Below are 16,986 nucleotides of genomic sequence, written 5' to 3' on the forward strand. Positions count from 1 at the left end.
TAGGAGGGAAGGTGTTCATGAGACATGCACTCTACTTACATTATGAGTAGGGCTGATCAAAATTTTTCTGTCAGAAACTTTTCTCCAGTGGAAAGCAGGATTTTCTACTGAATGAAAAACCATCCCATTATGAAAAAGTGTGAGAACCCCTGATATAAGCATTGTCAAGTTATAACAGGTTGTCCTTTCTAAAGTTCTAGAATAACCCCCTATGTAGGCACGTGGTGAAAAAAACTTCAATGTCCCCTGAAAGATGTCAGTTAACAAGAAGCATGTTAAACCTCGCTGACAACAAATCCATCATTTTATCCCATTCCTTGAAAAAATGTTTAAAGATTAAAGATTAATTAAAGACTTTTAAAGATAACTTTAAGGTGATTTAGTAGTTCACTGTACACACACATTTTCTGGGACAGATTTCAAACATTTTGCTCATACACACAAAAAAGCTACAGAAAATCTTTGACATACATTTGAATTAAAAAAAAAATCCAGCCTAAGAGACTTCCTGCTGCCAAACACACACATTCAGAGCCACAAGACAACTAACAATATTAACAGCAGCATCAAGTAAGCACATCACAACCTTATGGCTCAGAATAGGAAAGCTTGTTTCTAAAATGTGGCTCAACAATAGACCAGAAATACAGAACACAGAACAGACCATAGTTTGGATTGGACAATTTCAATTCTAGGTGGCAAGTGGCATGCTTTATAGTCACTTGTAATGTACAAGGAACAAAAGCAAAACAAGAGGACCTTGAGCTCAAATTACACTGTAACACCACTAGACAAATGTATCTCTCATTTGCTTTCTGGATAACCAATACCTGCACATTTGCCTGAGTATAACAATTCTGAACTAAATATCCATTAACCTACATATGTTAAAACACTATAGAAACTACCTGTGGAGCTAACAGATTTCACCAGATACCTGTGTACAACATGACTGCAATAATACCTGAGAACATTTCTGTAACAGTACAATAAATTCTTAACCACAGTGTACCAAAATTTGGGGAGCCTGTATTCTCACTTCTATTTTATATTACACCTAAATTCATACATTCATACACACCTATGTACTTGTAAACCGCCTTAGAAAATGCAAACAGATTTTTTAAAAACGGCCAAGTTAAACAGATTTAAGGAGCATTGTAAATTACCACAGAAATACTTCGGTTTCTCTTATTGTACACTGTAATGAAGCATTATTTCTGGATGCAAACTTGCCAAATATTTCAAATGTTTCCTTATTTGCATTCCTCACAAATATGCCTGTGATCCCAGTTATATGGTGGCTCCAAAATAAAGCATGGGTTGCCAATAACATTTTCCAGAGAATTTTACAAACGCAGCCTGTGTTCTTTTGGTTTCCATTGCCCCGTTCATGTTACCCTCTCAGGCCTGTCAGAATAAAGCAGAGCATTTGTTTGTAGATATTTAGTTAAGGTCTCATAGAAATCAATTATTCTGTGGAGGGATGGGCGGCATTTTTCTACCCTTTTTATTTTTGCATTAAAAATTGATTAACAAGACTTAAAAACTAGAAAGCTTGAAAATTCAGACAGCTGGGTTTTTATTTCTTAGTCACATAATGTTGCAGAAGGCTGGATTCTTTTCATAGCAGCAGCCACCTCATTTTCTTCCTATGATTAAGATAATCATTTCCCTTAATCTAGTGATCCCCACTCCCTCTGAAGACAATGGAAGTCTTTTCATTAATTTCAGTGGGAGTTACATCAGTCCCATCGTCTATGGCTACACTAGAGAGCTGACAGAGGCGCAGCTGCACTGATACAGCTGCGCCACTGTAATCACTCTAGTGTAGCCACTCTAAGCTGAAAGGAGAGAACTCTCTCGTTGGCTTAATGACTCCCGCTCCTTCAAGTGTCAGCAGCTATGTCAGGGGGAGACTTTCTCCCCCTGATATAGCGCTGTCCACACCAGCGCTTAAATCAGCATAAGTTATGTCACTCAGCAGGGTGGCTAATTCACACCTGAGTGACATAATTTACATGGAGTAAATCAGTCAATCTCCCATTGTTACTCTACTCTTGGTCTGAAGGTGAAAAGCGATAGGGAATTGCCAGCCCTCTGCCCTTCCAAGCCAGGGCAAAATTCCTTGGCAACAGAATTAGGCCCTCAGTGCCTTCAGGCAATTCTCAGACTGAACTTTTTTTCAGTTACAAAATAAAGACTGTCTCATGCAGAAAGTCTTTGGGGTGGAAGCCAAGTACTATCAGTTGGGGCTCTTTTCAAGCCCTAGGTAAAATCACTGTTGTATCAGCCCTTCTATTATAAGCCAATCCGTGAACAACAGAGAAAAAAGATAAATAATAAAGGAACACAGAGTAACTAGAAACATGAGCAGAACATAACAAAATGAGACTCAGTGGGGAAAAATACAGCTATTAAAATCTGGAGGAAACTAATCAAACACTCCATGGGAGGCAGATGTTTCTGCTTGGAAAGCAGGACTGCTGGAAGAGCGTGAGGGTGACAATGGACTGCTAATTAGATGAGAATGGAAAAACAAACTAATGGAGTTTCCGTCTGCGAGTACAGAAGCATCACATCACAGACCAACAAGAGGAGAGTCCCCCAGCAATGTCGGTTGTAAGATCACACTGAGAATATTGCACCCAGTGCTGGGCACCTCAGTACAAGAGAAAGATCAACCAACTGGATGGAACCCAAGAGTAAAGCAGAAGTGATTAAGGAGCTAGTGGGATTGATGTCTGCAAAAAGAATTTACACAGTGACTGATGGGGGTGGGTAGGATATTGGCATGTGATAACCATGATCAATTACTTGAAGCCAAAACACTTAAGGTCCAGATTCTAGCTCTTTGAGTTACTCTCTCAAATGCACAAATTAACATAATTTTCATTCCTGTGAGCTCTGCCCCAAACACTCCTCCATATTTCAGCATGTAAAGAGTCTGTGGAGTGTCAATTACACATGTTATAGGAGAGCCAGGATTGGGCATGGTAGTGGCACCCTAAACTTTCCCTCTGTGCTTCTCTTCTGTGCGGACAAGCCATGGGATGGGAGCCATCTGATTGTGCAATAATCTTCTAAGGTTCCCCATTACATGAGGAATTTAAAATGGAAGTGTACAAACCAATGGAGAATACTTGTAGGGAACAATTATGTGTTTCCCATCTCAGTTTGTGTGGCAACAGGCTAATGTTTCCTTGCCAAATTTAGGATGCACATTTTATGTCTTGGTACTTTGCATGCTGCATTTACCTGCTTTCAAACTCTTCACTTCCCTGCAAGAGTTAAGTTCCCCCCACCAAACTTTTTTGCACTACCAATGGCAATAATGAATGGTATAATAGGGTTAATATAACAACATTTAACAAATATAAAAGACGTCCCATTACTAGCAGCGGATCATATTTGTTAAACTTTGCTTTACTATTATCTCATTATTATTCCCTCTCCTAGTGCAAAAAAGTTATTGGTGGCGGAACTTAATTCTTGCAGGAAATATAAAACAATACCCTGGATTTCTGTTCCAAGGACCTGAGCTATCTTTTTTGCAATATCAATGCTGTTATGGATAATTTATTTAATTATTTTTCCAACTTTGTGATCAAAGAATAAACTGTTCACCTTTCAGCTAAGATAAAAGGAAAAGCATAATCCAGGATTAATTCCCAAGGAATGAAGTTGAAAATTCAACTCCAGGCCCTGAAATGAAGAGCATTATTGTGCTGAGCATCAGCAGGATTTTGTTCTTAAATAACTACAAAAAAGTCTTGATCTGTCCATGGACTGTATTTATAGCCACTCAGTGTTATGTACCCAACGACCTTTCCTGTATGACTAGGGTCCTTGACCAGCATATTACCTCCCCCATGTACCAACTATGGCCACTACCTGCTGCAAAGTATAAACACCATGTGTTGGCCACACTACACATCCAATCCTGAGGTCATCTGACATATGAAAGTCCCAGTAAAGGCAATAAAAGAAAGCATGAAAGAATCAAGCTAATACAATGTATGATTTTACATAGCAGGTAAGTATATGAGACAAATTTCCCTTGGAAGATGGGTTGATTCAACCCAAATTAAAGTTTTCTTTCAGAAAGATGAATGCCTAATACAGAGGTATCTTTATATGTAACTTCCAATGGTTTTAGGCAGTTTAAACCTGATAACTATAGTACTGTAAAACACATTAGCCTTGAATAGGTAATTCTTCCACTGGGTTATACACCATGTGGGTGGTCCAAGAGACAGTTGATTATTTTTCTGCCACTACTATTTATTTTTTAATTTAAAAAAATGTGTGTCCGGAAACTGGATACAGAACTTGCACCCAACTGTTTATGCAATAAGCAGAACTCAGAGCATCAGGCTTACATGACCTGTTTACTTTAGACTAATAGGCTTAACACAGTCTCTTTATTTATTTTCCTCCACCAATTAATTCCAATCTTGTGTCTTTTACGAAGACCATCCGTGTCTGCAGTACTGTATCCTGGGGAGAAACCTATGAATTATAAAATAATGTAATGACTGAAAAATACTCTCAAGCTGGATCATAAGTAAATGAGTTAGTTACTCTAAGGCTTATTTACTGCTTTCAGTTGGCTCAAAAGCCAAAATAACCATTATTAGGAAACAACAGAATGCAATATTGCAATGGCTTCTGAGTATCTGTGATTGATTTATCAGATCACTCTTTGGTTGTAAGAAAATGAGAGAGTGGCAAAATATTTTTTTGTTTTGATTGTCTGTGTTTTACTCAAATCTTCACAATTCCAAAAGAAAAAAAAAGATTGCTACTTTTCCAAGCTAAAATATAGGAAGGGAAAAGCACAATTCCTGCAGCTACACATAAGTCATCAGTTATACAGTTATTATGAGAAACAGTGCTTTATTGGCAGGGCTTACATCATATGTAAACAAATGTAGCATTAAAACCAAACCAAAACACAACACTCTTTCACAACAAAAAATCTATCTGGACCAAATTCCAAAATCCTAACTCTGACAAATCTCCCACTGGGGGAGATATTCCACATTTGGGGAAGAAGGAAACATTTTTCTGGCAGGTTGTTTTTAACAAAAATGGCAGTTGTTTGAAGGCGGTTAGAGACTAGAAATGTTAGATAGTGCTGCACACCCACCTTCTGAAAATCAAGACTCTTTAAAGTCTCTCGAATTGGGGACCCCAAAATTGAGGAACCCCAAATCACTAGCTGCTTTTGAAAATCCATCTAGGGTGAGAGTTTCTAGTGAAGACAATGCTTAACTCTGCTGCCAATGAAGTCAGTGGGAGTTTTACCATTGATTTCAATGGGAACAGAGTTGGGCCAACACTGAGCACTTCCTGGAACCCCCAATACTAATATACAGTACAGGAAATCAAGAGGATTCGCCTTGGAATATATTCATTATTATTATTTTTGCAAAACTAGTTTTTTGAAAGTGTCTAATAGTTGTAACAAGATGAACAGTAGCTCATTTCATACTTGATGTGCCTTCTGATTTCTTGTTCACTACAGGAAATGGCTTTTTACACTTTCTCCTCTGCTCATCATTGTATTCAAATTTCCAGTGGTAAGGCCTATGCAGAGTTTAGCAACCTAAGAACACTACTTTTGTTAGCAGGGTGTTCTTCACAGTATTTTCTTTCCTCAAAATTATATTTCACTTTGATAATGAGCTTGATATCAGTTGCAATGTGCTTTACATGTAGGCTGATGATTTCCAGCATGCTGTGGAACCTGATTATAGCAAACTGGGACAGTGAACTCTACAATGAAGTACAATGACTTTGCTACTTGATTTTCTCTACCACCTCCCTAAACACTGTGATGCACAAGAAATACAATGCTAGCTATAATGAACCTCTATTGCTTTACTGTAAGTTAGTCCCATGTGAATAAGCCTTAGAAAACTGTACAAAACACTTACCAAGTCCTCTCTAGCACATTTTCCCTAGATCATATATTGCAGAATTATGATAGGGGATTTTATTGCCTGGGCTCATGCATCTTTCATATATTTTAAATCTCTAATGAGCTTCACAATCTTTCTCTTTGTTCCAACTTCTTACACTGATAGTTGCTTGAAGGCCTAGGGATTATTTTAATATACGTTTCTGGAAAAGTAAAATCTATTCTTTTCACGCACCTCAGAAAAAAATAACTCAGAGTGTAAGCACCATAGTATAATAAAAGAAAGTGAAGTTAATCTCAAACAAAAAGAGACACCATGCCAGATGTACAGGCCTTCCAGTCTGTCTCAACTGGAACCACAAAGCTAATAAGCATGACCATTCTTACACAAGATCCAAAGATCATAATCAGCATTGAAGTGCCAATCTCATTCCACCTGTTCATCGTTACTGCTGAACCACAGGAAGGCGGTGTGCCTTTTAATTCCAAGCATGTGCTTCATTTATCAGATCTGAGACACTGCTCAGTTACAGACAGCATTACTTCCCCTCAACACATATAAATATAACAATATCCCTCATCAGAAGGCTGCAAAACCACTTGACTGCCAGAATCCAGTGCCTATGTTGCAGCCAACATACAACGTAAACACCTCTAAGCATAAACACAATCCCTTATTACATGCAACAAATAGCTCCATTCACAGAAAACAGCTTGGGACCCACTGGTAAGTTTCTATTCTCCAGAAATGGAGGACGGCCTTTGGTCACTTCTTTAGCAGCCAATTCCTATTAAAAATATTGAGACTGCTTCTTTTGCCTCTGTCTGTCATCTCCTCTAGTTTGTTTTAACTGATTCAATAGCTTGAAAACCCAAGCCTGACATGCGATGGCCAAAATCATTAAAATGCTTTGAAACAGATGTAATACCTTCTCTAAAATTACACTCTTGTGGTCTGGTCTTAATCACTGGGCTACACAGGCACGTTACCCTATACAGGAAGGGTCTGTCCAACATAAAAGTTGTACCAGTATAGTACAGTTAAAGTGGTAAAACTCCCCTAGTGTGAGCGCAGTTATATAGGCATAAAAGTGCTTATTCCTATAAGGGACAGAAAATAAGCTACACGAGGTATCTTTCTACAATTATAGATAACAAGGGGCTTGTACAAGTATAACTAGTTCAGTAAAAGAATCAGATCCCAAAAGAAGAGTTATGACAGTTTTGGAATAGCCTTCCAAGGGAAGCAGTGGGGGGAAAAGATCTATCTGGCTTTAAGATTAAACTCGATAAGTTTATGGAGGAGATGGTATGATGGGATAACATGGTTTTGGTAATTAAATATTCATGGTAAATAGGCCCAATGGCCTGTGATGGGTTATTAGATGGGGTAAGATCTGAGTTACCCAGGAAAGAATTTTCTGTATTATCTGGCTGATGAATCTTGCCCATATGCTCAGGGTTTAGCTGATTGCCATATTTGGGGTCGGGAAGGAATTTTCCTCCAGGGCAGATTGGAAGGCCCTGGAGGTTTTTCGCCTTCCTCTGTAGCATGGGGCACAGGTCACTTGCTGGAGGATTCTCTGCTCCTTGAAGTCTTTAAACTACGATTTGAAGACTTCAATAGCACAGATATAGGTGTAAGGGTTTTTTTTGTAGGAGTGGTGGCTGGGGTTCTGTGGCCTGCGTTGTGCAGGGGGTCAGACTAGATGATCATAGTGGTCCCTTCTGACCTAAATATCTATGAATCTATGACAGTAATATTTTCAATTGCAGACTAGGCGTAAACTGCAGTCACTGTGCTGCAGAATCTGTCCTGTAAGTGCTTCAGATACTGAGCATCATAATAGTTTTCAAAGAGATTTCCTTGCTATCTTTAATTCATAAGTCATATTTCTGTTAAGTTAATAACGTGGATGTTGGAGGCAGGGAGTCTCCATTTCCAGGCTCTCCACACCTGGGTTTTACTGAAACTTGTACTTCTTCCCCATTCTTATTTCCTTGTTGCCATCTCTCTTTAAGCTCTCCTGTGAAACAGGTTCGTAACAGCGCAATTTGTTGCTTCACTAAAAGCAGGGGTGTAAGTTTGGTTTCCTCTACTTATATCTCTAGAGTCTCAGTTCTCCCCTTTTCACTCTCTGAGGCCCTTCATATATTTTAAATATTTTGAAACCACTGCAAAAGTTAGAAGTTTTCTGAGCCTGTAGTACAGGTACAGGACTGTAGTCGCAGCACAGACAGATGACCCTGTTACTGATAAACCACAGCACCTTGCAGATAAAAAAGGTCAGTATCAGACTCAAACATTTGATTTAAAACATTAAGTGGATAGATAACATGCTACAAAGAGGGGGTTCACAAGATACTTTCCTGATATGCTATTGATGAAAAGGGTTGTCATACAGAGGCTTTATGGGATTGGGTTAGCCATGGTATTATGGGCGCACTTCTAAAGATGCTCTCCCCTAGTAGCTTAATTAGCGTAACTAGAGCAAGAGCTTATTCATTGCTTCTCTCACTGTTTTTCAGTTAGCTGCTTATGTGCTGTTCTCTTTGGAACACTATTTCCAGCTGTGGCTTTACGGAATAGTACAGAAACAGTGCAAAAGTATTCCTTTTAGCTGAGGTTTGACAAACAACAATAGAATAGACAAGACAGCACCAAAAAATCCCTCTAGGCATACATAGCATCCCAGAAACATTTGGTTTCCATCTTCAATTGCACATTACAGACAAAACGGATGTGTTTTAAACAAAAAAAGGTCTGTTCAGTTTCACTCATGCAGAAATGCTAACACTACCCCACTGTCAACTGTTTGAATCAAGAAGGGTAAAGTCAGGAAGCAGCATTTCCTTAAGAATACTGAGATACTGGCAATCAATTCATTAAAAAAAATACTAGTTAAACAAGTGTTGTTCCTGCTAGGTTACTATCAGGCTAGCATAAACACTGAGCTCTGAATTCATGCCTGGACTCTTTGGAGACAAAATATTATTTCTTTTAATCACCATCACATTCTTAGGGAGGAGAGGAGGATATTAGCTAGGTGTCCTTTTTCTTTAGGACATTACCACAATGCCATTTCAGACTATTTTCAAAACACAATTGGATAACATTTTGCAAGTATCTCTGAACAAAGGAAGACTGATGCTTCCAGAAAATGCCAAGTTCCGTTTCTGAAGCAGTAGTGCTATTAAGTACACAATTAGTATACTTTTCAAATGCTTCATATACATCTAATAAATATAGGATATCCCACTCCTAAGTATACCAGACACATCCACTGCTTCAAAAGCTCAGGAGTGGCCACATTATGCTTTTCACTGGACAGCCCAAACTGATTAATCCCCATAATGAAAAGTCAGACATATTTAAATTTTTGCATTGCTCCAACCAGAATCTAATCTATAAATAAAATATTCACAAGTGCCTACATGACTAAGAAGTCTAAGTCCCATTTTCAAAATTGAATTATACACTACAGAGTCTAATTTTTAATGAGGCAATAATACTTTAATAGTAATAGGATACAGCAGTAATAAAGTTGAATATGGGTACAATTTTCAAAAGCATCTAAGTGACTTAGGCCCTAAGCATATATGTCTAAAAGTCATTAGCATACAGGTGATGTACCAGATTCTACACCTATTTATGCGAACACAACTTCATTGAAGAAAATGGTGTTGCACTGGTCTAGTACAACAGATTTTGTTGTTAATGTTCTATACTAAAGTAGGCTATTTTAAATAGGTGACACATTTTCATTTGGACCTTCACTTAGTATTATGATTCAGTACCTGACTATTTGGAGATTCAAGAACATGGAATACCACTTTCATGTCTATAATCTAAACCATACTAAATCTTTCGGATTACCCTGTAAAGATAATTTCCCTATATCACCCTGAAAAGATCATTTTATGATTTTAGGCCGTAAAAGGTAAAGCAAGAATTATTTACAACCTCTGAGCTTGTGGAATTTTGTTGTTTAAAGTCTTTGACAGATTTTTGAGGAAAAGTAAAGATCAGATACTTTGGGTACTTTTCTCTGTTGATTTAGACAGAATTTGATCTGCTTTGGGTCAGATATAGCAAACTATAGTAACTTGTCTTTTTAAAGGCAGGCAGCATGAACTCATGAATATTGCTTGGTATTCGGAGTCAGGAGACTTTGGCTTTGTTCCAAAGCTTTGCCATTGACTTGCTGTGTGATCCTGAGCAAGTCACTTTGACCCAAAGTTTGAAAAGCATCCACTGATTTTGGGTACCCAGTCTGAGACACCTAAGCATGTTTAAAAATCAAGCCCGAGAATCTACAACGGCAACTGAAACCAACTGAGATAGCTACAGATACTTTGTTTTAATTGCTAGTTGACACTCCCTCTTAAAAACTGCCATGACATGCCTATATTTTACCAGAATTTTTCTGCAGAACACCACTGAAATGAATCAGACAGTAGTGTGCATTTGGCATGTACACCTGCAACAGGCAAGTGTGTTTCCTAGATGTAGTGGGTATAGCATTTAGTAACAAATGGGTTAATGGCTAAAGCCATGTTTCAGTACCCAGGGACAGCATACTGAAATATGCTTAATTACAACCTTGACAGAAGCAAAAGAATATCATGGTCTGAAGCACTGCCAAAGCAAACATGATACAAAGGTCAGATGGAAAGAACATCAGGATTCCGGTTAATTAGAAGCACATCAACAGTGCTAGAGTATTGCTGAAGCAGGGCTGCTCCATACTGCACAAGGGATAAGTCTTAGCTTCTCAGCAGCAAAACAGCTCAAACAATACCATGAACATTTTCTTGCCCTTTTCATCTATTTTGTGATGGCATCCTCAAGTTATCACTGTTTCCTACAGCACAGGATATTAACTTCTATAGAAGTAGGTGTCACTTGCATCACAGAATTAGAGAATCATTCTATCTTAAATCCAGCTGCATATTAAATTGGTTATATATACATATTTAACAAAGCTAAGGAGGAGATGGGTTGTAACACAGACACCACAGACTGTTTTCTGGTTTTCATTTCAGAAGTTCTTGCTTTTGTGTAGTGTCACCAAACACCCTCCCATCTCTTACCTATGAAATTATTTCCTAATTCATACAGGGCCATCAGCTGGAAAGTGTGGTGAACTTGAGAGAGTCAGGGGAATTCACACAGCACTTTGCAAAACACTGACGATATACAGAGTGCCTTTTTATAGAAACCTCACAGACTCATGCACACTGCATCGAGGAGCCAAGATGACTCAACACTTTGAAGCAAACTGTTCTGTCCTTTTTACTGAAGTAATTTTTCTTATGTGCCCAGCATTAAACTTCTCATTACTTGCAAGTTACTTTACCCACTGCCTCATTCACAGATAAAGAAGGATGGCACTGGAAGCACATTCAAGAGATCGGGGTTCAATACCTGCTACCACAGACTCCTTATGTGACTGTCTCCCATTTCCACCCAATGAATTCAACTGTGGGTGTACTCATTTGTTTTACTTTCTTACTGGATGTGTGTGGTCTGAGGACCACTGGATTAATCAGGTTCTCATGTTTTCATTCTCTTGTCTTCCTTCCATATTTTTCATTAAAATTGATGTTTCAAGACCATTTATAGGAAACAGACATATGACATTAACCCTGGAGCCTTTATCTCAAAAAGTTATAAGACAACAAGAAAATGATATGAGAGCAAGGTATTTTAATTCCCATACAAATCTCTCCTGAGCAAAATTCTTTCATTGCCAATTCTAAGTAACTACCATGTTCGGAAAGAAATGCATTATAAATTAAATCCTATATTCATATACAACATTTTCTCCTCTATGTTTAACAATCATGATTTCTACTGGGGGATATAAAGTGTCTATTCCACATAACACAAACCAGATTATTTAGCACGTCATGAGGCCCTTGTCCAGGATTCACCTCAGGACAGAGATGAATGTTATGCACATATGAAACATTTCAAGCCACGATATTTTAGTACAGTCCCACCCAGAAAGGCTTTTTTCCTTTAGTTCACCTGGAACTGCTAGGTGGTGTGAAGCTTATACAGCAACAAGGCCATGAGCTGTGACATACGGTCTGATCATTTATTACATGCAGTCATCAACAGGCAAACACAATATAACAGTACATCAGTTGGAAGAGAGATGAATACCATGATTTAAAAAAAGATAGCAGCACAGCTAACACACAGACTGGGAAACTAAGTACATTTTTTAAAAATGCTAGGGGGACACATTATGCTACAACAGTGGTTCCCAAACTTTAACAGCCCGCGAACCCCTTTCATTACATTGTGAAATCTTGTGAACCCCCTCCTAAAAATGAATATTTCCAGGGATTTAAGTTTAAATTTCCCCCCATTCCGTGAGGCTCCTGCTGCTGGACCCCGTTGACCGCCCTGGTCAACTGAGCTCAGGCTGCAGGTCCCGCTGACCGCTGGGGCTTGGGCTGCCAGCCCCAACTGCCTGGCGCCGCTCTCCCTGGGGCTCGGGCTGCCAGCCCCGCGCAGAGCGCTGGGGTTCAGGTGGCCAGCTCCCCTGCTGATGGGGGCGGGGCTCGGGCTGCCAGCCCCAACTGCCCTGCTCCGCTCTCCCTGGGGCTCGGGCTGTCTGCCCTGCAACTGGGTCCCACCTGCTGCCTCCAGTGCCCAGGGTCCTCTGGCTGCCATGAGTGAAATTTGTCTGGAGAACCTCCTGTAACGTTCGGAGAACCCCCAGGTGTTCGCGAACCCGTTTGTGAACCACTGTGCTACAACACCCTTAACTATCAAGGAGCTAGTAGGAAGGAGAGAAGAAACTGCGCTTTTTACAGCTTTTACCCACACTTGATTTTCTTGACATCTCACCTTTTTCTGATTAGCTGGTGATAAGCTTCTATAGAGCTTCCTGCCCTGTTTGCCAGCATTCCAAATGGTGAAAGATGTCCAGTGCTTGAGGGCTCTGTCTTCCAGAAACCTGACTCGGTGATTCCAGATGGTTCCCCTGGGGAATTGGAAAAGATGTGAGTCTGGCCCCTAAATGGATTAACAATGTAAGAAATAGCACTGTCAACACAGACTCACTCTTGATGCAAAAAGCACACTGAAAGATCACACTAGCAACAATTCCAGTGGAAATTAATTCTGTGGCTGGAAAAAAAAATCTCTTGTTTAAACGTTAAACTTGTTATCTCTGCCTCTGGGGGTGGGAGACTATGTTCTATTTACAGTATTCAGTTCATATGCCATGCTCTTTCAATTCACACTGAAAGATTTTGAATACACTAGAGTCACAACCTACATTTCTTCTAAAGCCTAAAATATATTCATGAGATACACAGTAACTTCTCACTTAATGTTTTAGTTATGTTCTTGAAAAATGCGACTTTAAGAGAAACGATGTTAAGCGAATCAAATTTCCCATAACGATTAATGTAAATGGGGTGGAGGGGGAAATTTTTTTCATCAGACAGAAGACATTATATGCATATACAGTATAAATTTTAAACAATTTAAAACAAACAACGTAATACAGGTATAAGTTTTAAACAATTTTAAACAAATAATTTAATACTGTACTCAGCAATGATGATTGTGAAGCTTGGCTGAGGTGGTGGAGTCAGAGGTTGAAAGAGGGTGGATCATCCGGCTGCTCCTCTTGCTGTTCTTTCCAAAGTGCCAAGGGGTGCTCAACCCAAGCTCTGCTTCCACTCCACTCCTTCCCCCGAGGCCCCACCTCCACCCCCCGCCCCACCTCTTCCCACCCCTGCTCCACCCCCTTTCCCCGAGCACGCCATATCCTCAAAGGATGGGTATTTATGTTACTAGAGAGAGTGTGCATGTGCACACACGTGTATATACACCCACCCACACATTTTTATCTGGATGGTACACACATATAAAGTTGTTATTGACAGGTTTTGACTACCATGATCTCAAACTTCTGGAATAATGTCATTCTTACCCCCTTGTTCTTAGGCCTGTACAGCCTCCCTATTTGCTCCACACCCCAACCCTTTTTTGGCAATTTCCTTCAATAACTGAGGGTGGAACATGCAGTCTCTGCCCTGAAAGATATTGTTAATTGGTCTTCCAAAAATGGCTCCCACGTTTCCCAAGAAACTAACTCAGGGCCCAAACCTGTGAGGTTCTGAGCACCTTCAACTACACTTGAGAGAGCTCAGCGCCTCATGGCAATGGACAGTAAAATGAGACAGGTCTACAATGGTCCAAAGCTTTTTGCACTGGGTCTCAAAATATCCAGTAGTGGAGCCTACTGCCATTATATACTCATTCTACACAGCATGAATGTTACTGTTTTAGGATTCAGAGTAGCAGCTGTGTTAGTCTGTATTCACAAAAAGAAAAGGAGTACTTGTGGCACCTTAGAAACTAATAAATTTATCTGAGCATAAGCTTTCATGAGCTACAGCTCACTTCATCAGATGCATGCAGTGGACTTTAGGATTTTAGGAGTAATAACAAGAGACTTTGACTTGAGGTAATTCTTTTATAAGATGATTTTTTTAAGATAGCTCACAAAGATGTTAGGATTTTTAAAAAAACATACTATTACAATTAGGAATACTTAAGTTTGAAAACCATACCGCTGAGCTGAATCCAGAGGTGAAAGTGGGCCGGTGTGGCATACTGGTAAGAAATGGCCACCGGTACGGGCCTGTGCATAGCTGACGTTAAAGCCCCTTTTGCCCCCCAAGGGCCAGTGGGGTGGGGCCTGGCGATTTATAAGGGCCTGGGGTTCCCTGCTGCTGCTGCCAGGCAGGTGCCCTAGGCCCTTTAAATCGCTGCCGGAGCCCCAGGCAGCGCAGGCCGGGCAGTGCTGAAGGGCTGGCTGGGGGAGGCTGACCCCCCCCAACCCCACCCCTTATAGGGGCCCGGAGCCTGGCTCCTGTACCGGTAAGACTTTTAAGTTACTTTCACCCCTGGCTGAATCAAAATAATTGAAAAGACATCTGGATAGTGAAAAGCTATATTTAGAAAACTGAAATGTTGATAGTTCTCCTGAATATTACGGTATATAAAATTCCTTCTAAATAATAAACTCCTACATTTCCCTTGACTAGTTTCTAAAACCCTAAAGTGTTCTAATTGAAAACATGACTCAGATATCAAATGTTCTGCTTATATTTAGGTTTTCCACCTAACTATAATTTCTTTCCATGTTACTTAAATATAAAACCACTCCTTAGCCTTTACCATCACCTTGGTATTTTTTTTTATTTTTTTTTTTTAACATATAAGAGCCTCAACGTTGCCTTTCAAGATGTTGTGCCTCTGAGCACTGCTAAAATATAGCAGAACTAGTTGCACCATATAAATACAGCATTTTTCCATGTACTAATTTCCCACAAGTTAACACCGTGGACATTTTCTAGGGCTTTTAATGGATTGATATTTTAGAGTTTTAGATATTTTAGCCTTAAGAAGTCCAAAAATATCTCAAAGTGCAGAACTGAGGGATAAAGGAGCTTTTAGTGCTTCTACTCTGCTCTTTATTTGAAAAGGTGGACTTAGCCCTGCCATTCCCAACAGTTACAATGTTATTCTTTAAATGCAAGTGAGTGAGGCTACAGGAAGGGGGGGGGGGTGAGAGAGAGAGATCAGGGCAGAGTTATTTTCTTCTTGAGCAGGATTTCTCTTTCTAAATGATACTCCCAACAGAACATGTTCGGTGTCATAAAATACAGCTCCCTGTTACTAGACTGTTTCAATGAGTGAGTTACAGTGGTATAGTATTAAATATCTTGAGAGTCACAGTAACTTCTTGCATTAAAATGGTTTCTTTAAAATTATCTATGATGAAGAGTTGAGCTATACCATAATCCTTTCTGAGTTTAGAGTGTGACTCACTTTCTCTTTTAAGTGCAATTTTGAACCACACCCAACTTTGCCAAAACCAAATTGACTGACCAAATTTCTCAGGACTAAGGAGAGTGGGTTGCTGTTTGTTGAGGGAAGATGAATTTTGATGTTTACTGGACAAGGAATTTGTGACTTGTTCTTTTTGGCAGGGGAGACAATGAGGGACGGGACCAACATAGCTTAAAATGGTCTGGTCTAGAAACTGCAGATGTGATTTGTTCATTTATTCTCAATGAGATTCGTGCCCTGGAGGGTTTTTTTTTTTTTTTTTGGTAGGCTGGGTGATTAATTCTCAAATTGTTCATTTTAAGATTTTGTGCACATCTGGGAACTCTGAATTCTCTACAGACTCTGCCAGGCATATGCTTAACTTGAAGTGCTCTGATAAACCTGCAGGATCAGCCTGACAATGATTTGTTAAAATCTAAAGCCAAACCTGCCAGGTTGCAGGATGTGAAGTTCAGCTTGAAGCAAGCTTTGAGGAAAAAATGGTTACTTACCTTCTCATAACTGTTGTTTCTTGAGCTGTGTTGCATATGTCCATTACACTGTAGTTGTGTGCGCCTCTTGTGCACTAGTACCAGAGAGTTTCCCTTGCAATACTTGTAAGGGGGGGTCCTCCACACACCACCAAGCTCCTTGTGTCTCAAAGTGAGGGAAATAAAAGGTGGTGTTGCCCTGCTCTTCCTTCAGTTTCTTCACAGTGGGAACCGATGATAGCCTCTGTGATGTTCGGGAAGGAGAACGGGTGTGTAATGGACACATGCAACACATTTTGAAGAACAGCAATAGCAAGAAGGTAAGTAACCATTTTTTTCTTTGAGTGCTAGCATGTATCTATTACTCTGTAGGTGACTCCAGGCAGTGGGTCTTAAGGCCACATCAGAAGAGGGACTGTAGGACTACCCTGCCAACATTGGCATCTTCCCTAGTTGCAGCAGACAATGTGCAATGTCTGGTGAATGCATGAATCGAAGGCCATGACACTGCTCTACAAATGTTCATAATTGGGATGTTTGCCACAAATGCTTCCAAGGTTGAATGTGCTCTGGCTGAGTGTGCCATAAACTTGCCAAAAGGCATTATTCCTTTGGCAGCATAACACACTGTAATGCAGCTGGTGATCCATTTTGAGAGTCCCCAAGTTGTGACTGGATGACCTCTCATGTTCTGCGTAAGA

General features: G+C 39.8%; 1 protein-coding gene across 6 annotated transcripts in view; it reads right to left on the bottom strand.

The window, feature by feature from the left end:
• The window catches only part of B3GNTL1 (UDP-GlcNAc:betaGal beta-1,3-N-acetylglucosaminyltransferase like 1), a 295,947-nt gene that overhangs the window by 18,539 nt on the left and 260,422 nt on the right, over window positions 1-16,986 (bottom strand). For 4 of the 6 annotated variants that reach the window (XM_073311998.1, XM_073311995.1, XM_073311993.1 and 1 more), the window contains one exon: window positions 12,792-12,927. In XM_073311998.1, coding sequence (XP_073168099.1) covers window positions 12,792-12,927 — 136 coding nt within the window. Of the gene's footprint in view, window positions 1-39; window positions 108-12,791; window positions 12,928-16,986 lie in introns of those variants that run through there. The other 2 variants (XM_073311996.1, XM_073311997.1) reach the window with 2 other exon arrangements.

This window comes from Lepidochelys kempii, chromosome 14 (genome assembly GCF_965140265.1).
Source record: "Lepidochelys kempii isolate rLepKem1 chromosome 14, rLepKem1.hap2, whole genome shotgun sequence".
Classification (NCBI taxonomy): domain Eukaryota; kingdom Metazoa; phylum Chordata; order Testudines; family Cheloniidae; genus Lepidochelys; species Lepidochelys kempii.